This window comes from Equus przewalskii, chromosome 24, assembly GCF_037783145.1.
Source record: "Equus przewalskii isolate Varuska chromosome 24, EquPr2, whole genome shotgun sequence".
Taxonomy (NCBI): Eukaryota; Metazoa; Chordata; class Mammalia; order Perissodactyla; family Equidae; genus Equus; species Equus przewalskii.
In genome coordinates this window covers 8,137,669-8,164,888 of record NC_091854.1, presented here as the reverse complement: position 1 = coordinate 8,164,888, position 27,220 = coordinate 8,137,669, and the positions used below count along the sequence as shown (strand labels likewise).

Below are 27,220 nucleotides of genomic sequence, written 5' to 3'. Positions count from 1 at the left end.
AAGTACAAGACAAAGCAGGGAGGGAGGAGAGCAGAAGTCTCCTTATCAAAACTCAAAGTTTGGCAAATGTTCCATAACCAGCTCATTCTTATATAAGCCCAGGAGGCTTTATTTCGAAATAGTTGCATAAAGACTTACGTGGAGAAATTGGACTTGGTTCCTTAATGCTTGGACCTGTTTCTGAAATAAAAACATAAATCACAATGCATTCCACAGAGAAATCAAGTTTGAAGCAAGGGTCACCAAGATCTCAGCAGAGACTGACACTTTTCTCTTTGTTAATAGATACGTACTTTGTGAAAGCTCTGGCACTTATCCTCTTTAGATATCAAAACCATAACATGGATGGATTACTCAGAAATTTTAAGCACTGTAGTTTGTTAATGATCAATCGTATAGGCTCTCCAATTTGAAGACTTGAAGGCAAATACTTAAAACTTAAGGAATCTGAGTCTGACAATTCGTGTGTGTGTGTTTGCCTTTATATTTATCTACAAAAGGATTCAATACCTTTCATACCGTGTTTCTCCAGTGTATTCATAGTATTATTCCACTTTCAAACATTCTTTCAATTTAACGTACACAGGTTTTGTAAAACCATCTTTATTCTTCTGTCCTTAATGTTATCCTCCTACAGCTCAGCTCCTCTTCACCACTCATCGGCATTACTACAGAGCTTCCCTAACTGGTCTCCCATCTCCACCACTGCCCCCGGCCCAAAGATCTTCTCCTCTTTATGTGCCCCCAGAGTGAATCTTCCAGAGCCTAGAGCTGATTATGTTATTGTCCTGATTAAACCGCTCAATGACTCCTTTTCTTTTATAGGGAAAAATTCCAAACTCTTTAGCATTATGCAGGAAATTCTGCCTACCTCCTCTCTCCAGCCTTCCTTCCTAATGGGCTCCTTCACCTATCCGGGCTCCTGACAGTCATTTAAGCTCCCCAAATTCTCCATGCTGTTCCACGTCATCACACTCTGCAAGCCGTCCCCCTGAAGTACCCACCTCCCCTAGACCTGCTTTGCTGGCATTTTCACTGGGAGGCCTTCTCTGACTCTCCTATCGCCCCGTCTCTACCCCAGCAGGGCTGGTCTCTCCCACCTTCGCTCATTCCATCCCTCTTTGGTTACACATATGCCACATCACATCGTAGTTCTCTAATTTTTTTTCTGCCCTGAGGGCAGGGTCTAGTTCTTACTCCTCTGCATATCCTCAGGGCTCAGCCTAGCATAGGATAGCCCTGTCAGAAAAGCTTGGTGAAGGGTGATTAGAATGTTGATGTACTTTTTGAAAATGGAGGCAGCACAGGAAACTTGGAATAAGACCATATGAAAATGCTTGTATGCTTCGACATTTCTGTAATGCTTTCGTGTTCAGAAAGTGCTACATGGCCATGATCTCATCTGAGGTTCACACCAGCCCTGAGAGGGAGGCAGAAAAAGAATTCTTATCACTAGTTTACAAACGAGCAGCCTAACACTGCTATCATGTGACTAGTCCAAGGTCACAGCTGGAAAGCATCAGGGCAGAGGTTGAAGCAGAATTGCAGATTCTGCCTAGTAGGCTAAATGATGGTGAGTGTGCTGTCCTTAGCTGGGGGAGCACTGATTAAGCAACTACGTGCGTATAGCTACTCGCTATCCTCAATGGTGAGAACAGCATGGATCGGGGGCTAGCATATAAGGGCCCAAGACTTATTTTTGTATGGCCCATGAGCTAAGGATCAATTTTATATTTTTAAGTGGTTAAAAAAAATCAAAAGAGTAATATTTTATGACGTGAAAATGATATGAAATTCAAATCTATTCTATAAATATGGTTCCACTTGAACATAACCATGCTCCTTCAAGGACGTATTGTCTCCGGCTGCTTTCATGCTGCAACGGCAGCGTTGACTAGTTGAGGCAGGGACTGTAGGAGCCACAAATCGAAAATATTCCCTATCTGGCCCTTTATCAAAAAATGTGTGCTGAGTCCTGGCACAGACTCTGCCCCTGCTCTTTAGAGTTTAAAAGTGATCAGTTTTTAGCGCCTCTCTTTTCATCTCCATTTTCATTCGGTAAAGATGGAAGACACACCTTATGTTGGAATTCACAGTGAAGTGAAAAGAACTTGTGAAAAATTGACCAAAACAAGCAGTATTTGAGTTGCTGTATATAAAAATAAAGCTAGACAGGACTGTGCATTCTCAGGATTAACCCTCTCAGCTGGACTGATGACATGCTTGCAGCATGAGGCATCACAGTCCAGCTCTAACGGAAAGAATATGCCCCTGGATGAACCAAAGCCACCACAAGTGAACGGTGCCCCCTGGAGCTGTGCAACACGGTGGCGCAGGGATAAGGATATATGCAAAAGCTATACTTAAAGAAAATTAAAATAATTCTGTTTTTAATAAAATTGAGTTCCGTATGCAGAAAACACACCAACTACAAACTGCACACAAGAGACTGATCCCTGGGAGTTTGGTCTCATCAGCCTTAAAAGCAGCATAAAATAACAACGGTGATGCCTTCCATTTGCACATTTGTATAGTGTCTTACAACTGACAAAAAGCCTTCACTTACCTTTTTTCATTTTAAACTCCTAAGAACCCTATAAAATAGGGCTATCTAACCACAAAATTCTCCTACTTTCCAGAAGTAGTGGTTTGATTTGCTGAAATAAGTCCAAAGGCATTTAAAGGTCTCTATGGTGTGCATCATGCAAGAAATATACACACTTCTGGGAAGAGGTCCATCCAATCAACCGGCTGTGGTTTGACTTTGTCACTCAGAATCCCCATGAGGTTTTAAACAATGAGTCTCCCCTAAAGAGACCTCACATGTGAGAATTTACGTTTTAGAGCAAGGCCTGTGTGATGGATGGCATTGTTTTAAAATTCTTAATGGACTTACGTTATGATCTAATCCTCTTCCCCCACCCCAAATAGGGGCCTTCTTGCAGAGCTAAACAGAAACAGTTGTTGCTTATTTCCCTGAGGTGAAGTTCCTTCCCGATTTCTGCACATAAACAATAACACGCACAAGCTGCAGAACTGAGGTTAAAGGATTTTATCCTCTAACTTTTTTCTTCCAAAATCCCCAATAACCACTGAATATTACTAAAATAGTTTGATCTCCACCGGAACCCTATAATTGAGCTGGCATGTTGAAAGGAAAAGAGTGGATACAACAATATTTACTTTTGGTTTAAGGGTAAGATGGTAAGAAAGGAATCCTAGCTATCGCTGTAAAGAGAATTTTAACAATAAAGATTTCTTTACAGAAAGAAAAAACTATAATCAACATCCTGAATTAAATCTTTTCATATACTCTGAGCAAATTTTGGTCTGCCTCTTGAACCAGAATTTTCCTCCTCAGATTGTTAGGCATGGTTTTCATAAAAGGAATATTTCTGGGGTTATGCATGAGTAACTGACCACAGTTGTTGGCCTCCAGCTTTCAATTTGGTTCTTCTAAACACAGTGGGACAGAGCAGGCCCACAGGGAAACAAGGTGTCTAACCGGTACCCTCAGTGATCGTTATTTGGCAAAGAGGGGAGGAGGGGGAGATGAGGGAGCTGGTGCAGATCATTTAAGATGTAGTTTACTTTACTTCACTGTAAATGAACCCCTTCTCTAGGTTCTTTCAGTATTTATAGCATTCACTGCAATTACCTGTTTGCTTATCTGCATCCTTCTACAAGATCAGTGGTTCTCACCTACGGGTGATTTTTGCTCCTCCAGGAGACATTTGGAAATGCTTTGGATTATCAAAACTGGGGGTGGAGGGGTTTGTTACGGGCATCTAGTGAGTAGAAGCCAGGGATGCTGCTCGACATCCACATGCACAGGACAACCCCCCACAACAGAGTAACCCAGCTGAAAACGGCAATAGTGCCAAGGTTGTGAAACTCTGCACCAGACTGTAAAGGCCTTAAAGACAGGCTAATTTGTCTACTATATGCCAAGCATATAGCAGGTACTCAATAAACACTTTTTGGAATAAATGAGTGTAAACACCATGTATTTCTTCTTATTGTGCACATTCCCCAGCAACCCAACCTTCACGCTGCTTTCAGAGCACTCTTCCTAAATGATCCAATCAGCAGTTTCCCTACTCGAGAGCTTTTGATGGTTCTCACCTTTTAGAGGTGCACCCTGGAATATTTATGGATGAAATGAAATGTCTGAGTTTCCTTCAAAACAATCCAGGGAGAGGAAGTGATAAGACAAGACTGGCTATGAATTGGTAATTGTTGAAACCAGATGAAGGGTTCATGGGAGTTCATTCTACTATTCTCCCTATTTCTGTATATATTTGAAATTTTCCAAAGGAAGAAGTTTTTAAAATGTGAAGCGCATTGAATAAGAAAATCCCAGTGACCGCCCCCCGCCCCCCACCCTTACTGGATAGAGACCGAATGCCTTGGCCTATCGATTAGGCATTTCTACCATCTTTCTACTCAGCTTCCCCTCATCTTTACCTCAGCCTGAGGTCAAAACCTGGCTGATGATGCTTTAGAGTATTTTTGTTCTGGAAAAATCAAATGTGTTCCAAAAAGTAACGCCTCTCTTGGATTAACTTCCAACTGACGTTCATGACTTTCCCTTCCACTCCCCCTGAAAAACCTAGGTTGGTTAAGATGTTAAGAGGAAGGAAAGGAAATTAACATTTACTGAGTACCATGATATGCCAGGTGCTGTTCTGAGCACACTTTTATTTTTAAAAAGTTATGTGGTGAAAATTCAGTATTTTAAACATCTAACTTGCTAAGATTTACATATTGTATATAAATTATGGCAAATTTGGATGATATTTATTATTCTTTTATGTCCATTTTCTTGTTTATGTGCCCTAAATTCAGAGAAATGATTACTCTTCCCTTTCATCATTTAAAAAAAATTATCACTGACGTGGTGTAACCATTTTTATCGTGTAAGCCCAAGTGTTCTCAAACGCTGTAAAAAGTGGTCACCGCATCCAAGGCAAACAGCACTAACATGCCTATACTTCAAAATATTTCAGAAAATATGGTAGGGTGGCACCACCTCAACTATTTTAATTGTTTTGCCATAAACCGTAAAATGCATAAACTATTCACATTTTCTGGGTTTTTCCGTGAGTTACATTTCGAAGTCACAGAACTTCTCCAAACCTCTAATACTTTCTTAAACAGTTTACATGTTTCCCAGCATCTTAACCCTTTGCGTGAACAGATCTTTTTCTAAAATTCTTTATCTTCTTTTTAGTTCATAATCATTAGAGTATGGGCTGTTAACTTGAATACCAATGTGACATACATGAACAGGGGAAGGGGGTGGGAAGAGGGGTGTGAAGAGATAGTTGCCTATGTTGCTTGCAGCGGTTTTTTTTTTTTTTTGCTTGAGGAAGATTAGCCCTGAGCTAACATCTATACCAACCTTCCTCCACTTTATATATGGGATGCCACCATAACATGGCTGATGAGTGGTATAGGTCCACGCCCAGTTTCTGAACCTGTGAACCCAGGCCACCGAAGTGGAGCACACCAAGCTTAACCACTACACCATGGGGCCAGACCCGCTTGCAGTTTTGATTAAATACTAGAATCAGCTACCACCTAGGATAAGGCATAGGATCTGGAAATCAAAGTGCCCGGATTTCAATCCCAGATCCACCATTTATTTAGATGTGGTGTGACCTTGGCCAAGTCACTTAAGCTCACTCTTTACTTGCCTCACAGAGGGACTAAGAGAATTAAATACAAGTATCCACATAAAGCATTTAGCCCAGAGCCTTTTACTAAGTAAATGCTCAATAAATGTTAATCATCATCATCATCTCCATCACACTATCATTGCCACCAGCACCATCATCAATTACCGAAAGTTTAAGCAGCAAAACAATGCTAACCCAACACTGGTTCCCAAGGGGCTGAGAGAGCAAACGTAGCCAAAATATGCTGTGGAAGCTCAGGAAAGTTCCACTAAAAACAGTTGCCCAGAGGAGGACCTAGAATTATTTATTCAATCTTGATGGCTTATTCTCTCTGTCCAGAGATGGCAGAAACACTGCCTGAAATGTGTCCGTGCTATTGGCATCGGTAGCTACAGAGCAGTTCTCAGCTTGGCTGTGAAGGTGATAACCAGAGCCTTTAACTGCTGTCCCAGAAAACCCAAGTGTTGAGAAATAAGATGGACCAAATTACCAGAGAGAGCTGGGACTTTGGCACAGCCTTTGAAGAGTGCCTGTGTAGTTGAAAGGCCAGTGAAATGTCCCATTGGTTGGGAAATTTTTACCCAAAAAGTTAATCCTAATAAGAGATCTACCCACTTCTAGAGATACTATAGTATCTGTGCTTACTACAGTAACACACAAAGCTGTCTGGTAGGAAGAACATTTGTGACCCTGTTATTATTCAAATAAACCAATACTATTAAGCAAATGGTCATATTCCCCTTTCAATTGACTATTCCAATTCACTGAGAGTCAGAAGGAAAGCAGACTCCTCTGGCCCGCACTGAGGAGAAATGATTTTAGAATCAAGAGAAAATAAACAAAAAAGGTGAGAGGAGTCACTCACCGAGTTGAAAACTGCCGGGAAACTTCCCTTATCCAGGGCAGAGTTAGCAAGTATATTTGCATATAGCCCCTGGGAAGCTGGCCTACAGTAATCTCCTCAATTTGTTGAACAAACCGAAGCAATAAACTTTCTTCACCACATGCTTCTCCACTAAACTCTAATCTCAATTAGCAAATCTCATGAAATTGCTTTGATATTTGGTAAAACTTTCCTCTTGAACTTTTACGTAAAGAAAGCACTGAACTTTCAGGATAATTACACTATATTTAAATAAAGGTAATTACCTAATTTACAAGAGGAATTACTTAGAAAAATACCACTAGACTTAAAAGAAAAATGAATGAATTACTGGAAGTTATACTGCTGCAATATTAACGCCTAATTATTGTCTGGCATAGGAAAAAGCAAGCTGCCGCCTTCAATTACCAGCAGAATTACCTCCCCCAAAATAGGTAAGAGTAACAGATGGAGTATGAGGTAGCTGTTGCTATTGTTAAACCACTTTCACAGTACAAAACAGAGCCAGCTGCTGCCCAGTGTGATATACTTTGCAGCGCAATTCATTTATTCTTCTTTCTTTCCCCTGGACCCAATAAACAACAAACTATTTGGGCAATCCATTTATAGAAAGACTGTGGCGGTTATAACTGTTTCAAATCATTGAAAACGAACCAATAAAACGAAAACAAACAACAACAAAAACGTTGTTGAGGAACCAATAAACATCTAATAGGCACATTTCACACCAACTTTAAATGGCCGGGAAATGAATGAAAAACTATTTTGCTTCTTCAAACAGTACAGCTGAGTGTTACAGCTGAAAGGCCTCTGGAAGTCGTCTAGTCCAAACTCCTCCTTTTTCACGGAAAGAAAATGAACCTAGGGACAAGGTCTCCCAAGTCCCACAGGGAGTCAGCAGGAAAAGCTAAGAGCTGTGCCCCAGGCTCCTGGTTCTAAGCCAGTGCCCTCCCCACTATGCTCTCCTGCCTTTCCAAAGTGAGCACATTCCTAGGAAAGGGGCAGATGCCACCCCAGATATGACAGTAGGAATGGCTCTGCTATTTTCACAAAGGCCACTCAACCAAAGAAGAAACTGGATGGCATCCGCATGCCTCTGTTCTGTTAGGTCCTATCCGCTCCAGGGCTGCCCCTGCTGCCTAGTCTTGCAAATCCCACAATGCTCAGTTCAGAAATGCCATCCCTGGGCTGCCCCAAGCCTAGATCTGGTGTCAGCACCACCCAGCAGGTCCCCCAATTAACGCCCAGCAGCTGGAGTCAGGCTGTTCATCGGCGTTTGTCAAGGCCCTTGGTGCCAGGCTCCTCTCTGCCCCTCAAGGTGGTGGAAGGCAGCCTGGGACATTAGTCCGGAAATATCTAACCCCAGAGGCTTGGAATCCACTTTCACTCCCCCCAGCCTTCTCTGAGTTTGACACCTTTCAACAGCAAGGATTCTGGAGTGGCACAGATTGTATCTAGACAGTGACAACTCCAACAGCCCAGATAGCCCATGCAACACTTGGTTCCACCCTCTCAGATGTTGACAGCTGCCTGGTGCGTTCTTGCTTGTTCACGCCCTTGGATGTGTGACGCTGGTCCCTGTCAGACACTCTCCACACAGTCCAGAGGGCCTCGTATCCATTCCTAATATCCCCATAGAGCCCAACTCTGCTTCTCTGCTGGTTTGGCTGGCTCGGCCTATGCCAGGCCTGGCTTTGCCCACCTGTCCTCCCAGTATTGATGCCACACCTTGTGGGACACAACCTTTCTTTCCTCCCAGAAGATGCACTTTGCTAAATGTTCCTGTGTGTGTAGGAAGAGGCACTCTTGGCTTCAAGAAACAAATGTGACTGTAAAATTCCAAAATCTAAATTATAAAAATGCATTTGGACAGTGGTTCTCAACCTTCTTTCTGCTCTGGCACCTAAGAAGGATGGTGTTCATAGACATAATACTCTCCCCAAAGGCACCTGCGATCTTGACAAAGCACCACAATAGGCTGTAGCCAGCACAACGTTTACCAGAAGATCACAGGAAGATGGGCTGTGGACTGGGTGCAAGGCCAGCATGCTAGGAGGAACTCTAACCCTTTCCTGCACACTCAAGGAGGCATATGTGAACACAAGGCAGAGTGACACCGTGACAGGGACAATCTTGACTCTGATCTAATATTTAAGGAGGATCAATATTTAAGGATCACTTGCAAATGTATCACTAAACAGCCACAGGCAGCAGGAGAGCTAACTAAATAAAAGACTCCTCGGGCAAAGAATCCTAAAGCTACTAATTGGGCATTAATCTATCTTTTGAATAAAACTGGACTCTGATTTACAGTATGGGAGCTTCTTCCCAAGCAGCCCGCAGGCCCCTACTCTCTGACTGAGCCTCCCGAAACGCACCTTTAGATTCCACTTGGTGGTGGATCACAGCGAGAGGCTTGGTGAACGTCTTCTTATTCTGCATCATGGCCCAGATCATCGAGGCGTCCAGTGAGGTGCAGGCTTCGTCGGGAGGCACGCACTGCAGAGAGGAAGAGCAAAGCACAGAGCTGAGGGGTCACTCGAAAAGGGGCTTCACCAGCTCTGCCTGCAGTTGTCCTGTGTCCCTCATCACACAGCTCACAGTTGTTTACCACAGAAAAACAGGAAATTCGGGTATTTTTCAAAGAACCACAAATAATCTGGGAGATATAATGGCAGGCTCAGTGTATTCTCAGCTGCACTTAAAGATGCAAATATCGCTGGACAGCTTATAAATACTGTCTTTTTCTTCTCCTGTCTTCCCATGAAACAACTGGAGGTTTTAGTGTTATTTAGTCTGAAAAATAAAGAAACCATAAGACAAACGTTGGCCCCTCACCAAGCTGGCTTCACATAAATGGTTCATGTTTGTGATTTGTGACTGTGGGAAACTTCGTGTATTGAATTATGATGGTGACAGATTTTACATTTGTTGTCCAAAAAGATAATCATGTTGTTGAGTATGTTCGATTTTTTTTTAATCCTGGTATAGGCTCACACAAAATGAAGCTTTCCAGGGTCATCTGCTTTCAATGTCCCAAAATGAAGTCCTGGGGAGTTGTGCCCAGGTGTGGAGGCCATGCGATCAGCTGCTTCCAGCTATTTTAAGGCCCAACCTTAGAACTAGCATGCCCAAGCCCAGTGTATCCGTTTTTAAAAAGTATAATCACGTTCCATTGCCTTTTTCTTTAAAATAACTTTGGTTCCTGGTCTAAGCTCCGCAGTAGGTGAGACTCTAATGTAAATGACATCCATTCACTTTTGTTGTAAGAAGAAATTTATCAATCATTTTAAAAGTCTATAGCAAGGCACCCCAGAAAGTTAATCAACTTCCAGCTTTTCCAGGCACAAAAGAGCAAAGACTTTTTTTGGCTTTATTGTCACTGCTGCTCTAAGCAACATGCAAGTTAGACCCATATTACAAGAAGACAACTCCTTCTTCTCCCCCTCAAAAACAGAGAAAGTCTTTACAATAGCCCTCTTACAGAGTGAAACAATGGATTTTTCCGTGGAGAGGAACCATTATTGAGAGGATCCGTATTTTAGGAAAAGCCTTCTTACTTGCCAATTAGTTCTTTAGTTAAGTAAGTCGCTGCTTCTGTGACTAACCTACTGCATGACCTGGGCAAGACACCGAACTCTCTGGCCTCAGTTTCATCAGCAAAGGGCAGAATTGGACTCAAAGATCTTCGAGAACTCTTCCTAGAAGATTCTTTGGCTTTGTCTAGAAAGTACTCAGAAGTCAACAGAATATGGAAATATTAACCATAAGCAGTGAACAGAAGGAAAGTGGTAACAGCTCATCCCAGCTGCGCTCTACAAACGGTGGACTGTCATATCTATTGTCTCATTTGCTCCTCTACCCAGGAGGGAAGCTGGGTACTATTACTTCAGTGTTATAGATGAGGACATGCCGGTTCTGAGAGAGCAAGGGACTTCTTAAAGTCCTGTTAGGAAGCAGCAGGCCTTCCCTCACAGTCTCCATGCTCCTCCCATTGCATCTTGCCTTGACTGTAAATAGCGACTTTAGGTTTAGCGTCACATCCCAGGTCATCCTCTGAGACTTAGAGCTCTCCTTAGAATGCTCTGGAAGGAAATATTAGGACTAATTTTCACAGATATGAAGCTGGGCTGCTACAGGACAGGCTGGGTAAAAGCTAACAGGTAAAGGCACCAGTAGGGGCTGGCCGGGTGGCGCAGCGGTTAAATTCGCACGTTCCGCTTCTCAGCGGCCCAGGGCTCGCCGGTTCGGATCCTGGGTGCAGACATGGCACCGCTTGGCAAGCCATGCTGTGGTAGGCGTCCCGCATATAAAGTAGAGGAAGATGGGCATGGAGGTCAGCTCAGGGCCAGGCTTCCTCAGCAAAAAGAGGAGGATTGGCAGTAGTTAGCTCAGGGCTAATCTTCCTCAAATAAATAAATAAATAAATAAATAAAAATAAAATATAAAATAAAATAAATAAATAAAGCCACCAGTAAAGACTCCTGGTAACTGCCAGGCCTCCCCCGCTAGATCTCTAACTCCTAAAAGTTCTCTCTGCCTGCAGGAAGCAGCTGGGTCCCACAGCCAAGCATTAAGTTCCCCAGGGCTTTCTACCACTGTCCACTGAGCCCCAACCTTGAGGGCCACTGGAAGGTCAATGTCCACAAGGCCAAGGCATTGTGCGGGCCTGGAATTGGCCACCCCAAGATATGTCTCTTTGGCATGAGGATTATTTGGGGCTAGTTTCTTTTAATAAACTGCAGACAGGAAAGCAACTGAGGGGTGGAACTTGCTTGCCCTTTGTTAGGAGACATTTACATTGTAAAGGAAATCTCCATCTGTAAAGGAGCCTCCCTCTCTGTACCAGGAAGAAGAGGGGGATGACCTTATCTCTCGAAACTCTTAATCAATGCCAAAGGCAAGCACTTAAATCTGCATAATAATCTTACTCCTGTTTCTGGTAACCTCCTGTAACTGACTCTCCTCACCCCCAACATCCTGCTTTGTCTTTAGCTGAAGATGATGTTTAAGGTGGGGGCTTCACTCATTTTGGCGAGTTGCTCAGCTTGCCTGAGTCTCTCCCATGCATACATGTTATAAAGCTTTGTTTAATTTTCTCCTGCTATTTTGTCTCATGTGAATTTAATTCATTCTCCGGCCAGACGAACCCAGAGAGGGTAGAGGAAAGCTCTTCCTCCCCTACAGCATCAATGTTTCCAAAAGCAACCTAAAGAACACAATCTAAATCACCCTATACATATGTGCTCCCTGATGACTATAACCAGATTTGCTATATTTTCATACGTATTATAAAATTTTCTTTGGTGTTATTGAAGAAATGAATGCTCAAGGGAATATAACAGTGCCAAGGATTCAGGTCAATGGTAATCTATCTGATAATAATAATTTTTCTCTCTACCTCTACACCGATCTCTTACAATCTATGTATTAATTGAGAGAATTCCACACATACAATACATTATTGATACAGCTGGCTTATTACACTTTTAGACACTGACTGATATGTGACTACAAGAGGATCAGAAGTCAGCTTACATTGTGTGAGATATCTACAGAATAAATGCACATATGAAATTATACATAATTATGGCAGATCACAGAAACAAAACTAAGGCAAAGGACACCTTTCACACACAAGGCCAAACTAATGAGGTAATGAACCTTGCAGATTTCCCCCAGAGTAGCCATTTCAGCAAGGTCAAAGGGTTCTGATTTCTGTTGTGGCAACAGAATGTACTCGTTCAATATGGGGAGTGACGTGAGGCAAACAGGAACTGACATGAAACCGAGAAAAATTAAAATATTTGTTAGTTTCCCTTAGAAGTCCTCCTGAGACAAGTCAACCCTATAACTCACACAGAGAAGGTCAAAAGACAATTGCAATACAAGTCTTGGCGGGACCTGGAAAAATTAATCCTCACACTGAGCTTGTCCTTCGGCTCTCTGCACTTTTGGCACCGCACGCTATCTGAATAGCAAAGATAAAGCCAGACCTCTCCCTCAATGGAAAACAGTCTTGATTTATAATTTGTAAGATACTACTAAGTAGCATGCATGGAAAAAAAAAAAATCATACTGTCAGGATTTATTCTCTAAGACTCCATAAAACTCACAGTTCCCTGCTAACACGGACTTTGTTACTACAATTGGGCAATTCCCAAACCCCAAACCTCAACCTGCCATAACTCGTGATGAAACTTCTCCATAGGCCACTGCCTCACCTACAAATGTCAAAATAACAGTACAAATGGACAAAGGTCCACGAACCTTAGGTAACTTCTGGGGGTCCTTTTCCTTCTTGGTACACAACGTGAGCTCACACTGCAGAAAGAGCAGTGAGCTGTTGAAGACAGATTTAAAAACAAAGCTGAATCGCTTCTTATCCATCTCGGCTTGTGGGATAGGAAAGTGCACTCTCTTGGGATTGTAGAATTTCACAGATTCGTCTTTAGGGCAAATGTTCTCAATGATGGTGTAATCAGACATCCCTTCGGAGTTCGAATATGGAGAGATAAAGCACGTTTGGATGGCAAATCCCAGTTCTTGGTCAGCCTTAGTAACAGATACCTACAAAAGAACAGAAAGATCGATTCAGAAACGAGTTAGCACCTCACTTTTACTTTAGGCACAAGGGTGACATACAACACGGTCCTTCTGATGAGAGACATTGCTTCAACTTTCACAACATACTTATACAGTCTTCTTTCTAATTACAAAAGTAACATAGACTCATTGAACAAAGAGATGTTTTCCATTCAAACTTGATACGGATGGTGACAGTGAATTATTTAGTTCAAGTGCCAGCCTGGAAGATTCCAATACAAGATGAATAAGTCTATTTAGCCTCCCATAAGTCCTCTGATAAAAATAAAAGCACATCATGCACCTAAAGTGAATTTTCCAAAATAAATAAAACACCAACAGGCAAAGCCCCTACTGTCACAATACCGTATCACTTGTTAAGCAAGCTCTTTTTAAAAATTGCTCCAAAAAAAAATACAGGGGCACCATCTCTTTAACCCAGGCAGGGAGGAATGAACTTCAAATTGCAACAAGTCCAAGTGAGCCTAAAATATTGCAGTAAAGCTACTGATTCATTTAAAGTCCTGCTTTGCAGTGAGCAGGCAGAGCTGGCCTCTGGGGCTGGATGTCAGGGACGGTGCAATCTGGTGGCGATCACAGGCCTGGCCAAGTGTCCCAGCTGCTCACAGGTCCAACCAGACCTTGCCAAGTACTCTCCCTTCACTCTTTAAGCCCGAGGGTATTTTAAGGGAAATCTAATCTGGAAACGTTTCCAACTCATTTACACTTCCCTCTTACAAAACATTTGTATGGGTTATGTCCAAATCTTGTTAAGGTTCTTTTCTTTAGAAACAAGAAGTAGTGTTTGGCCAAGTGTAAACAGAATTCAAACCTCGAATATCTTGAACTCAGCTAAAATCCCCAGACCAGACTGGATTCTCCATTTGGTGACACATGGATCACTGTATGAACTGCCTCTTCCTTCTGTGTCTCATTCCTTGACTAAACGTAGGATCAAAATAAACTTAAACACTTTAGAAATAAAGTTAGTCCTTAACCATAGGCCAACAGCCCCAGAATCCTTTCAAAAAGCATGGAGATATGAACACACTTTCCATTCTGAGATACGGAGGGGAAATCCCTGACACCATATGGAGCCTTCTGTCCGCAGCACTATTTTGAAAGATCCCTATGTAGGAACTTCAAGACCCTCAACAATGAAGATGGTATAGTAATGTCACTTTGCTGTGCCTTAAAGCTTAAGCCTCAGAACAATCTTGGGGGATAAATACTTTCATCTCCATTTTATAAATGGAGGAAAACTGAACATATAGGATAGATGACTTAGTCAAAATCATATCTAGCAAATACTCGGTAATACCAAGGCTTAAACCCAGGTCTTCTGACCCTGAGTCCATTTTCTCTTTACTATTCCACTGCAGTCACAGGGTCAATTCAACCAGGCCCAAGATGTGGCTGTGGGAGAACACGTGGGAAGAAATTTTTCTGGGAAGCAGTGTTTGGTAGTCCGTAAACATTCACACTTCATTATTTTTAGAATATTTCTGAAAAATAAGATATTTCATCTTGGAAAGATGGCAAATTATATATATCTTATTACTCAAAAGCGCCCTTTAACATGAACTCAGGACTCTCCATGCAAAAATGTGACCGAAGAAATGCAAATCTTTTCTCTAATCTCAAAGAAAGTATGTAATGGCAGAAGGTTTGAGATATGCCAAAAAGTTGCTTTGGAGAAAAAAGTATTATCAATAATTGTTTTACTCTAAAATGGACTGGAAAGGAGTAGAAGGACTACAGGCTTTGGAGGGAGACGAGTCCCAGGAAATCGTGTGCTCTGTATTCATGCACTGTGAACTCGGAGCCTCAGTTTCCTCCCCTACAGAATGAGGGCACTAATACCGACTAGATACAGTTATTGTGAGGATTTGTAAAGTCAAAATTACATGTAAACAACACAGCTCCCAGCTGGTCAATAAATGCCAGCTATTATTAGTAGTACTAGACAGATTCAAATTCTGGGGGTTATAAACAGATTTTTTAATTCCCTAAGACAAGTGAACTAAAAAGAAAAGCTACCATTATGTGACCAACTATCACCCAGAGATGACCAAAGACCGGGCGGCAAAATTGATAATGTCTTGGATTAAAGGAAGGGACTGTAATCTACAGGGAACAGAGGATTCTGGGAGGGGATGTGACAAAGACGGTTGGGAGAAGAAACCTGGAAATAGTTCTTTAGACCAAGCCAATGATTTAGTAAATTTTACTTACTTACCCTAAGTAAAAAAATTTCTTATCAGTAGTGGAGCCCAAACTGGGAAACACAGATGAGGCATGGCTGCTATCCTATTTAGCAATAGACTGACGAATTCTCTCTCATATTTTAGGTAATTTAAAACAACTTTAAAATAAAGCAGTTTATAACATTTCCGTCCCTCCCCAAATTCTCCTCAGTGTACTTGATATTTAAAATGATAACAGAGAGATTTGTTCCACTTCCTTTTTATCACTTGACAATGTCTTTGACTAAATTTAATTATGAAAAATACAGATGATAAATGAAAAGATATAAATGGGAAAATAAGAATTAAAAAAAAAAATGGATTTCAAGCCAGCCAGCACTGGGAAGATGGGGGAGAAAAACCAAAACACCCAGGGTGGGGAGGATACACAGGAAGATGGGTCCACTGATTAGCATAAAGCAGCAAAGCCATAAATTAGCAAAACCGGCACAACGGTTTGAAAAGAACAGCCTGCCATTAAGCAGCACCAATAAAATCCACAGCACAAAAAGGAGTCACTGACCAACTGCACATGGGGATTGTGCTGCCAGAAAAGCAAGAAGAAAACAACGATCTTGGATTAGACGACGTTTATCATTAGGAACAGCATGTAGAAAACCGTTCTATTCTCCCCAGTGGAGAAAGAAGGTGTACCCAAAGAAAGAGAAAACCGTTCAGAATAGGGAACCAAAGAGGAGAGATCCAGGAAAACGTCTAGAGCCAGTGGGCTCCGTCCCAGATTCAGTACAAATGTGAGAGTTATTTGTCTTTCTAAAATAAAAATATGTGCACTGAAGTCACTTTTAATATATGGAAGTATCCCATTTCCACCCCTTAAGCTTCTCACCCCTCCCACGGTGAAGTATAACACCAGCTTGCGGCTTAGCACCAAAACCAGCTCATCAGATGACGACTTCTCTGTAAGACCAGCATACAGCCCGGGGCCAGAAGGATATTTATCTTCTCTAGAATCCAATCTGTGAACCTGGATACTTGCACTGCTAAGAGGTCACATTTTCTCCCTTTCAAGTGGCACTTTGAGGATAAATGATAGCAGCATCCAGCGGTAACAGTGTGGGCTCTGAGACAGACAACCTGAGTGTGAACCTGGATTCTGAACTCTACTAGGAACTATCTGTGTGACCTTAGACAAGTAGATGCCTCAATTTCCTCATCCATAAACCAGAGAGATTAATAGTCCTGTCTCATAGGATGGCTTTGAAGAGTAAAATTACCACGATACTTACAGGTGAGTTTGGCACAAAATAAATCCGCAATAAATGTTGCTATGTTGTTACTACCACCACTACCTAATATTTTTGTAGTCATTCCACAGACTTATGCTATGCATGATTAGTACTGTTTTATATATAGGAAATAGTTTTAATAAATTTACAGATACATTTAGATAGTGATCTAGAAAAAAACAATTTTCATGAGATATGGTAGCATAGCATTTCACTAAAGTGTGTACAATTTAAAAGATAACGTGGGAGGTGGTTTGAAATACTCCACGGTTATTGGATAATTCCATGGTTAGTGCAATACTCTGATATTTGCAACTACTGAACTACTGTTCCAAAAACGCTAAGGACAAAGCAAAGACAGGGCTTTATTAGTAGAATTCACACTGCCGATTTTGTCAAAACATTTATCTATAAAATGTTCTCTCTATTTATCAAATCCTGAAATTTCCTGCTTTGGTCAGAAATCAACCTGGAAGTGTTTTTGGAGCCAAGCCCTCACCCAGAGCTGGTCAAGGGCCGTGAGGGAGAACAAGAAGAGGTCTGTTCCAGGATGCGTCAGCTCCTGCCCCAGGAGCTACGACGACCCAGCACTAACTTACAAGCCCAAGGCTAACGTTCCAGTCTCACCTCAACATAAATGTGTCCGTTCTCTGCCACAGAGAAGATCCCCTGGGAGGGCACCAGAAAGAGGTCAGTGTTGTACAGCTCCATGTTGAAGGTGATGTTTCTGTTGGGCGGGTCCTGGAAGCTACTGGGCTTCCCCACCTGCCGCAGGCTGCAGTTAAACTGGAAAAAAATCCAGACAGAGATAAATCACATGAGCTTTGGTCTTTAACATCCCATTTTTTCCCCCAGTAATTCCTAACTAAAGCCAACGAAGAAGACAACATTCTCCACAAACTACATACAAACACAACACATACCACCACAATTTCAGGTCGGCTGAAGAAGGAAGTCTCCCCCTCATCCGTATCTCCCGGAAATCCATTATCACCTGACTCCAAATCTTCATAACCATCTGGCCAACCACTACTATCCCCCAGGGATGGAACCTGTATCACAATCTAAAAGGCAAAGAAAGCACAATGTTACAAAAACACCAACTCACATGCATTTGGTTGTATCTCATATAAATACCCATGTAATAATTCAAATGCAAACTGAAAATCTGACTTAAAAAGAAACTTCAAGTTTTTTTTAGGATTTCATCTTCAAAGAGACAAAAAAGAAAGAGAAACCCAATGCATGTTCAAATTAAGACTTCAACTAAAATACGTATTTTCCCTTGTGAAAAAATACAAATTGTTTCAAACAGTGGAAAACACTAGGCACTGAAACAGGGTTCAATCGGGTTGTTAACAGGCCTGCCTATACTGTGGGGGAGAGGGACTTCTCCTTATATTGAAAATTCTAAATACTAAGAGTTGGCTAACGCAAGGAGCTTTTGTTATTAGTATCCATCGAGTTTTGTATAAAGTTTGGTGAGTTAGAAGCAAAGGACCCAGTGTTTACTATTGAACTATCTCTCCTCATTTCTTCTCTTGTACTCCTCTATCTTTTCTACATTTCTTCCCCAATATCTTCCTGTATGGCACAGAGATGTAGAGAAGAACACCATGTTTTATTCCATGACATTCTATCTTAACACTGGTTAAAATGATTATTTCTAGGTTAGTTCTAGATGAGATGAAAAACCACCCATTTATGGGGAATGAACCATGACTCCATAAATAAAATCCTAATTTCTCTACATACGTAAGATAGTTCTGCTTTTTTTTTTGTTTGATTTTTTGTTTCACATGCTTAGATTTTGAATAAGTTGCAAAACAAAAATATATAGTAAGTTGAAAATTGCTACAAACAATTATAACTGGAATAAACAGCTAAAATATTCACTGAAGGGAGTAGAATGCTAAGAGAATGTAGGATAATTGCCTCTCTATTCTTTACCAGGTCCTCAAAAGTATTGATGCAATTGAAGCAAAGACCTAGGGTATTGCTTACCCCAGGTATCGTCGTCGTCGTCGTCGTCGTCATCATCATCATCATCATCAACACACACATATATATATATATATATATATACACATACATACATACGAGAAGGAAGGGATTTTTTTTTTGAAGATTAGCCCTGAGCTAACATCTGCTGCCAATCCTCCTTTTTTTTGCTAAGGAAGACTGGCCCTAAGCTGACATCTGTGCCCTTCTTCCTCTACTTTATATGTGGGACGCCTACCACAGCATGGCTTGCCAAGCGGTGCCATGTCCACACCCGGGATCTGAATTGGTGAACACCAGGCCGCCGAAGCGGTACATGTGCACTTAACTGCTGCGCCACCGGGTTGGCTCCGGGATTTTTTTTTTTAAAGATTTTTATTTTTCCTTTTTCTCCCCAAAGCCCCCCAGTACATAGTTGTATATTTCAGTTGTGGGTCCTTCTGGTTGTGGCATGTGGGACATCGCCTCAGCATGGCCTGACGAGCAGTGCCATGTCCGCGCCCAGGATCCAAAATGGCTAAATCCTGGGCTGCTGAACTGGAGCGCGTGAACCCAACCATTTGGCCCTGGGGCTGGCCCCGAGAAGGAAGGGATCTTAAGGGCTCATGATATACCATTCTCTTCTGAGGCAAATGACAGTTTTTTACTTAATAGACACATTACCATAGCCTCTTATTGGTGTTAATTTAGACACAAGTTTGAAATTCCAAAATCAAGTATATCAGTAATATATGACATTCATTCTATCTGGAAAAATTGGATAACTGCAAGAAAACTCGTGTTGGAATTGGCAGGAGGGTGTTCATCATAGAGTCAAAAATTATTCCAGAGACAAAGGGAGATTAGCTGGGTCAGCCTGGTGTCGGGGAAAGATTAGTGGACGAGAGGTCAGGAAGCTGGATTCAGTCCTGGCTCTGCCGTTAACTAGTCCCTCAAATCTAAGCAAGTCTTTTAACTCCCCGGAGTTCAATTTCCTCACCTGTGAAATGAGGAAGTTGAATGAGATCATCTTAGAGTTCTTTCCAGCTCAAACATTCTAAGATTGTCTGAGGAACAGTAAACTTGGGCTCACAGGAGAGTCAGTCTCCACATGAGCCACACCAACTGGAGCACTTGACTGCCAGTCTTTTCTCTGGATGAGTCAAGCATATCTATCAACCGGCAGTGCAATGAACAAGGAGGAGCAGTTGCACCCCTCCCCAGCCCATGCCAAAGCTGGAGTAGGGGCTACGAGCACAGACACACACCATGTCAAAGCTCGATGCGGGGATCTTTGAGCCTTGTTTTTACCACTAAAAGTACAACTTGAACTGCCAAATTAACATTATAAAGTTCTTTTGGGATTTCATGTTTCAAGTTCTTTCAGTATTCACTGCCTACTGTCTATCTCTGCAAAAACAGATTTAATAGGAAGAGAAAAGATTTAGATGAACTGACAAGAAGGATTTCTCAAAAGTGTTAGCTATTGCAATGGATTATCATTGGGAGAATCTGAAATCTCCCTTTGGGTAGCTCCAAAAGTAGATTTTCTTCAATTTAGGGTCTTTCTTAGAGGTGGAGAGTGACTTGATAATAATCTCTTGAAGGCCCTTTTCAGATTTTTCTTTTTTTTTGGTTCTTTTGTTCACGAGGGAGAGAGAAGTCCTCCCACTTCTGGACAAGACTCAAATGAGGCCAGAGACCATGGTTCTGGTTGGCTCAGTTGTGTAGATGTTCTCACTCTTAGCTCAAGGGCTTGGATGTTACCCTCCTAAGAACCAGGCCATTTGATCCTGCAGCTTGGCCAGAGAGAAAAATCATAATCACCTTGCCAGTGAACCCTTTGTCACCAGGTGATGGAAGGACGGCTGGAAGAGATGACCACAAATGCTCCAACCAAGAAAACAGGGTCTCGCAACTCCCACAGATTCACCAATAAAGCAAATAAAACAAGTTCAGGGTCAAAGTACATCCCACTTTGTTGAGAACTGACAAGTGACTTTGTTCAGGTCTGGGGTATATGCCCCTCCTCATTGTTATAGAAATGTTAAGACTAATTTTAAGGTAACACCCAGCAAGACTCTGGCAAAGGGCCAACCTTTGTTCTGGAGAACACTCACAGAGTTATAGTAAACCACACCATCAGGGGCTGACCGTCGGTGCCGAGTACCACAGCCATTCAGGGGAGACTCCAAAATGAAGTGGGTGCCATTCATCTTGGCCTTGCAGGTAGGATCCAAGAGGGTGAGCTCCATCCCTGAGTAGCTGTTGGCCTGAAACAACCATCAAAGACATAAAGGGGGGCCCACGGGTAGCACTGCAGCACAGTTACCACATTTTGCCTGTCTTCCAAGTAAAGGCTGCTGGAGGCCTGATGCCCCCTCCCCCCTTACCTCTTCCCAGCTACCACCTCTCAACAGCCCAAGGATTGTGTTTGTTGGCTTTGGAAATTCAATAGCAAAATATTGACACACAAGGATCTGGAACCCCCTTACTGAGAACAACAGGAACTGGGTGAGAATCACAGCCAAGGGGAAGTGAGCCCATCCAACTGAGAAAACAGTATCAAGTCGCCGGAGTTCAAAAGTGAAAGAGCTGGAGGGAAATAACTAACACGTACTGGGGGGCAAGCTGGGGAGGGAGGTGGCCTTCTCTTCTCTCCTTTAAGAAATTGCACTGACCTGAAAAGAGTCTTTTTCTACAGCCACAGTCATCTTTTCATTGTCACATTTAACTGACAGGGCAACATCCATGCTCCCTTGCACCTCCTCAGGCTCTCTGGGACCAGGAAACAGCCGTATGCTGGGGATGACGGGGTCCTTTGGCCGAGGGATGCCATCTTCTCCCCCTTCCTTCTGGCCCCTCCTGGAGATATCAGGGAAGGGAAAGGGGAAACCTCCATTTCGGCCTCCCCCACCCCGGATGGGTGGGTTGTCCAGGGCAGGAAGGATGCCAGGGTCCAGCAGGATCCGTAGCTCAGGAGGGATGGTATGGATTTCCTCATCTCTCATCTCCTCTGGCAGTGACAGAAGAGGACAAAAAAAAAAAATCATCAGTGTTTGATGCCAGGTTATAATCATTATCATCAGAGGCAAGAACAGGAGGAATTAGCACAGAATGAGCATGGGTAAAATCACTTTTAACAAGCAATAGATAAAAGAGATAAGGAGGGGCCGGCCCCATGACCAAGTGGTTGGGTTCATGCGCTCCACTTCAGTGGGCCAGGGTTTCGCTGGTTCGGATGCTGGGTGTGGACGTGGCACCACTCATTGGGCCATGTTGAGGCGGCGTCCCACATGCCACAGCGAGAAGGATCCACAACTAAGATATACAACTATGTACTGGGGGGATTTGGGGAGAAAAAGCAGAAAAGGGGGGGGGAAATGATCGGCAACCATTGTTAGCTGAGGTGCCAATCTTTAAAAAAAAAAAGAGACGAGGAGTTTGGAGCCTGAATTCCAGTCCTGGTGTTCTTTCTAACTGACTGAGTGGCTTGTGGCCAGTGGCTTATTTCTCTGTGCCTAGGTTTTCTAATTTTTAAAATTAAAAGGTTGGATTATATCAGTGGTTCTCAAATTTGTACATTAAAAGCACTTCGGGAGTTTAAAAAAAAATCCTTATACCAAGGCTATACCCGAGGGTGGTTAAAAATCAGACTCTCTAGAGTGGTATCTAGTCACTAATATGTTTTAAAGCTCTCCGTATGATTCCATCATATAGCCAAGGTTGGGAACCATTGGCTTAGATGATTTCTAAGGCCCTACAAGCTATAAAAAATCTGTAACTTGAATAAGTTGTGTGGGACAATGTGATTCCATTCAAATGCCACTGAAATACTTCCTTGAATCTAGAGATTCTTTAGAATAGTTTCTCTGTAAAGATTTCTTAAAATAATATTGGTATTTTAAAATTATTTGCTACCTCCTTTTTGACTGCTAAATTCTAAAAGGTATCTGGGCAACTTAGCCTTTTAGAACTTAGTCCTGAAGGAAAAAAGAAACAGTTGCTTAGGCACACTTATTCCTTCAAAGGGGAAGACGTATTTCCATACAATCAATACTTGGTGTTTTGTCATATTTTCAACAATTTAGAGGAAAAAAAATTTCCCCAGTCTTCTTGACATCCACTCTCCAAAGACAATGGACGTATGCTTGAGGTCAATCCATCTCAGTGGGAGCTGGAAGTGAAGAGGACCAGGGGACAAAACTCTCCTTCAATACTATCTTTTTGAAAAAGATGGCACAGCTGCGTGGGTCGAAAAGCAATCAGAGCTTTGGAGGGTTTTTCATTTGTATTTGACAATATCCTTCACAACAACCCTGTGAGGGAGGGCCTATTGCTTCCCCGACATTACTGAGGAGGAACAACCTGAGGCTCAGAGGCTAAGCAACTCCCGCCACCAGTGAATAATGGCGGAAATAGGACTTGAGCCTGTACTCCTAACCTGCATTCTATCGGCACTGCACTCAGGGGCAGTACTATGGGGTTAGAAAACTTAGGATTTGAGTCTTGCTAGCAATGAGACTCTGGAAAACCCCAAGAACTTGTTAAACCTCTGCTTTCTGCTCCATCAAACTGGGGTAATAACTCCTGCATTCCCTCTATGGTGAGAATGAGAAAGCACATAGATGAGTCCTTGTGACTATTTTCCTATAAGACACAGCCTGACCTAGGACTTCTCTCCTGCAGTCCCAACTGCCCTGGCTCTCAGCTGATTATTAGGTACCACTGCAAGAAGCAGCCAGGCCAATCTATCCTTAATGCAATCACAGTGAAGGTGATCTATAATATCAACTGTGTGTGACTGAAACATCTGTATTAAACATAGTTTCCTCAAAATAATCACAATTCCAGATAACTTTAAGCTTTTCAGTAAAAAGTAGTCAAATAAATCATAAAATTTGCAATAGAAAAACAGCACCACATAAGCTGCAAGAAGAGTTCCTCATTGGAAAGCTTCATTTGGGGGACATTTTTAATACAGTTAAAAAAAAAAAAAATCGCACTTACCATTGTTTTCAAGCCGAAGATGAAATCTATTAGCCACAGGAGCCACTGTGTATGATGTTACTGGACTATAGCCATTGTCCAAAGCCCACTTGACCAGATTCTCTTGTGTTGAAGGAATGTCATCTCTTATTGATTTGGTCATTATCATGGATCTTTCACTCTCTTTCCCAAAGCCAATACTGTTAGGAGCCTGAAGATAACAGCAAAATTTCACTAATGAATCTAAAATTAAACAGTGCTTTAAATAAGAATAACTATCTGAAACCAATAGATTCTATATTGTTTATGAGGGAATTATTTATTCTTTTGATTCCTATTTTCCTTGGGCTAAGAACACTGATGCTAAAATCTTTAAGAGCAGATTAAAAGAAAACTATTCATGCTATTTGATCATATCATTTGGGTTGCTTACGTTGATAAAAGTAATCCAATGACAGCTAAGTAGTTACATATTAAGCATATCCAGTATGTTACTGCAGAGTTAGTTTAACGTTTAAATTATTAACACACACATACCAAACATGTATACACGACTTTCCCGTATTTTTACTTACTCTTTTACATGTTTCTCTTTTTTTTAGGTCCTAGTGGTTTATAACATTGTATAATTTCAGGTGTACATTACTCTTTATCAGTTTCTGTATAGGCCGAGTCATGCTTACCATCGATAGTCTAATTTTCTTTTTTTGGTGAGGAAGATTGGCCCTGAGCTAACATCTGTTGCTGATCTTCCTCTTTTTGCTTGAGGAAGATTGTCCCTGAGCTAACATCTGTGCCAGTCTTCCTCTGTTTTTCTCTATGTGCAACGCTGCTACAGCATGGCTCGGTGAACAGTGTGTAGGTCGTGCCCGGGATGTGAACCTGCAAATCCTGGGCCACCGAAGCGGAGCATATGAACTTAACCACTACGCCACCAGGCCAGCTCCACCAATAGTCTAATTTTTATCTGTCATCATACACATGTGCCCCTTTATCCCTTTCGCCCACCCTTATTTTTATTTAAAATTATGCATAAAGTATACAGGTGTGCATTTTATATTGCCAAAAAAAAAAAAGCTGTGCTTCTACTCCCTATACCCTAGATTTACATGAAAGAAGGGACACCTTAGTTACTTCAGTATGGAGACCATCTCAACTTTGTAAACTATTAAATTCCATATGGTGAAACAACCGATGTTTATATTTCATTTACAGTTTATGATCAATTTGGCAAGCCTGTAATTATATTCATTTGCCAATTTTATTAACTGAATATGCTTAGATTTTATGTTCTAAATATTAATTAGTGAATTTAGGTTACTGTCCCTTAAAGTACCAATATTTTACCCAGCAATACAAGTAAGTCTTAACATTGGCTTTCCCTTGGTAATCAGTTACAAAATTTAAATTGAATGATAGAAATCTTTCCGAGAAAGGATATAAAAGGACCCCGAGTACCCAGGATATGGAAGGTAAATTTCCACACCATCTCCTGACTCCTATAGCAGATCTTGTCAGGTGGTGAAGGAGCTGAATACTGCAGGGGGGACCCCAAAGAGAAGGCCCCACATTTTCAACCACTGCTCGACCAGGCCTGGCAAGCCCTTCCAGCACGCAGATTATGCCGTTTTCATGCCGTATAAAAATCACTTTAATTTCCATGCCCAATTATTTTCTCCTGCATACATGCAGCATTTTTCCTAAATTCCCCATTTGTTTCTCATTCTGTTTGCCCTTAACATGACTAAATATTAATCCTTTCCCACTGTAAAACCATAGAAGATTCACAGGCTCTAAGTTCTCTTGGCCTCTTCAGTTGTGGGATATTGGCTGAGGACACATATTTTCAAGTCAAAGCTTAAAGGGTCTCACGCAGTCTCATTTTCTGTTACCCAAAGTGTTTATCTGAGGAAAAACTGCCAGAGCAGCAGTCAGGCACACAGTGCAGGGTAAGTTAACCAGATGGAGTTTTAACCAAGTTCGGTAGCCATCGGCAAAAGAACTCAGTTTCATAGGTTGGAATATTCTAGTTCTTCCTCTGATTCAGAGAAAACTCCTTAGGGGAAGGAAGAGTTAAAAACCAAAAAGAAAGAAGACTAAAATGAGGTAAAGAAGGATTCAATTTGTTCTTAGAACTTTTTATTCATTGAGTCAACAGCAGTTTCTTAGGCTCAGCCTCTTCCAGGCTTTCAAAGCAGCACGTCGTTTGGATTGGCTGGAGTTGCAACACTGGCCTAAACGATACTGCTTGGCCTCATCTGCCCTAGTCTTTCATGTTGCTGGACAGCTGAGAAAATACTGTATTTCCAGGATACTACCATCATAACTGCCACCTGTCCTTTTTGTACCGATATGGAATAACTTGTTCACACCTTTCCACATTAACTCTAGGAGCTGTCAGTACAACTCATATTGATTACGTTTCGGGACTTACATGGCTAGAAATCTATCTATATGATTGCAAAGCATGGCAGGCAAGTTGGTTCCCAGCAATGAGTGAATTCCTCATTCTGTATTTCTAGGAGTCCCAGGCTTTCCCAAGGCCTCAGTGTAGCTACTCCAATTGAGTGTTCAAGGGACTCTCCAAATGCCTCAGCCATCTTTCCCAGCCACATCCTTGTGAAGGATGGTGAGCCAGGTAGAGTCTGAGGGCCTCCCCCTTCCCCCACACCGCCCAACAGACATTTGCATCAGAGCTGTTGGTGTAGAGGACAGAGGCCTGGGGGAGGGGCTGGTCAGAGAGTGTAGCGAATATTGCCACTGGGATTAAAATCACCTTCTAAGAACAAGCTGGCTGCCGCCAACCTTGAAGTCTGGAGGCTATATGAAATACCACAACAGGAAATTTTAACAAGTTTCCCCCATCTATTCTTTTACGTTTTGGAGGTTCTTCCAAAATGTGATTATGCATGGTCCCTAAGGGACCTGAAGAAAAGCTAGAGCTGGGCGTGGCAATGTGGACACTTCTAGTATTCCCATTCTTGCCCACAGTATAGCTCTTTGCATCTCGTTGGACCATTCTGTCATTTGGAGGATGCATTCTGCCCATGTCCCACCCCGGACACACACATACACACACATATATACGTCAGCCATGTTTAATGTGGCTCTTCTTTAAACTCACCCCATCAAGTTCCTTACTATTCCTTTAGTAGGCATTTTTCTTTGTTTTTACCTTGTTTAAAGAAGTTAATTGCTCCTATAGACAAACTTTTAAAGAGCTGCTTACGGAAGAAAGATGAATTCCCTTTTTACAGCAGGCCCTGTGCTGGGAGCTTTACATTTGTTATCTTATTTAATTCTCCTCCAAAATATAAGGAGATAGGCATTACTATTCCTTTGTTAGAGAAGGGGAAGCTGAGGCTCAGAGAAGTAGCACATGTAGCTGAGTATTCAACTTGTCAGGCAGTGCGCCAAGTGCTTCAAATGAAAGACCCACTAGGCACCTACAACTACTTGTTGAATGAATAAATGCATTAATCAATAATGAACTCTGCCAAACCTCACAATAACTCTCAAGGTGAGCACCATCATTGTACCTATTTCACAGGTAAGGAAACAGACTCAAGAGTCCAATTGGCTTGCCCAATAACTACTGGGAGTAATGAC

General features: G+C 42.0%; 1 protein-coding gene across 8 annotated transcripts in view; it reads right to left on the bottom strand.

The window, feature by feature from the left end:
• TGFBR3 (transforming growth factor beta receptor 3) overlaps nt 1–27,220 on the bottom strand; it is a 187,351-nt gene that overhangs the window by 15,300 nt on the left and 144,831 nt on the right. For 5 of the 8 annotated variants that reach the window (XM_070592193.1, XM_008524419.2, XM_070592190.1 and 2 more), the window contains exons 8-15: nt 23,633–23,822; nt 21,304–21,638; nt 20,743–20,895; nt 17,566–17,706; nt 17,270–17,428; nt 12,835–13,134; nt 8,943–9,063; nt 139–180 (exon numbers count right to left, since the gene is read on the bottom strand). In XM_070592193.1, the coding sequence (XP_070448294.1) occupies nt 139–180; nt 8,943–9,063; nt 12,835–13,134; nt 17,270–17,428; nt 17,566–17,706; nt 20,743–20,895; nt 21,304–21,638; nt 23,633–23,822 (1,441 nt within the window). The remainder of the gene's footprint in view (nt 1–138; nt 181–8,942; nt 9,064–12,834; nt 13,135–17,269; nt 17,429–17,565; nt 17,707–20,742; nt 20,896–21,303; nt 21,639–23,632; nt 23,823–27,220) is intronic. The other 3 variants (XM_008524420.2, XM_070592195.1, XM_070592196.1) reach the window with 1 other exon arrangement.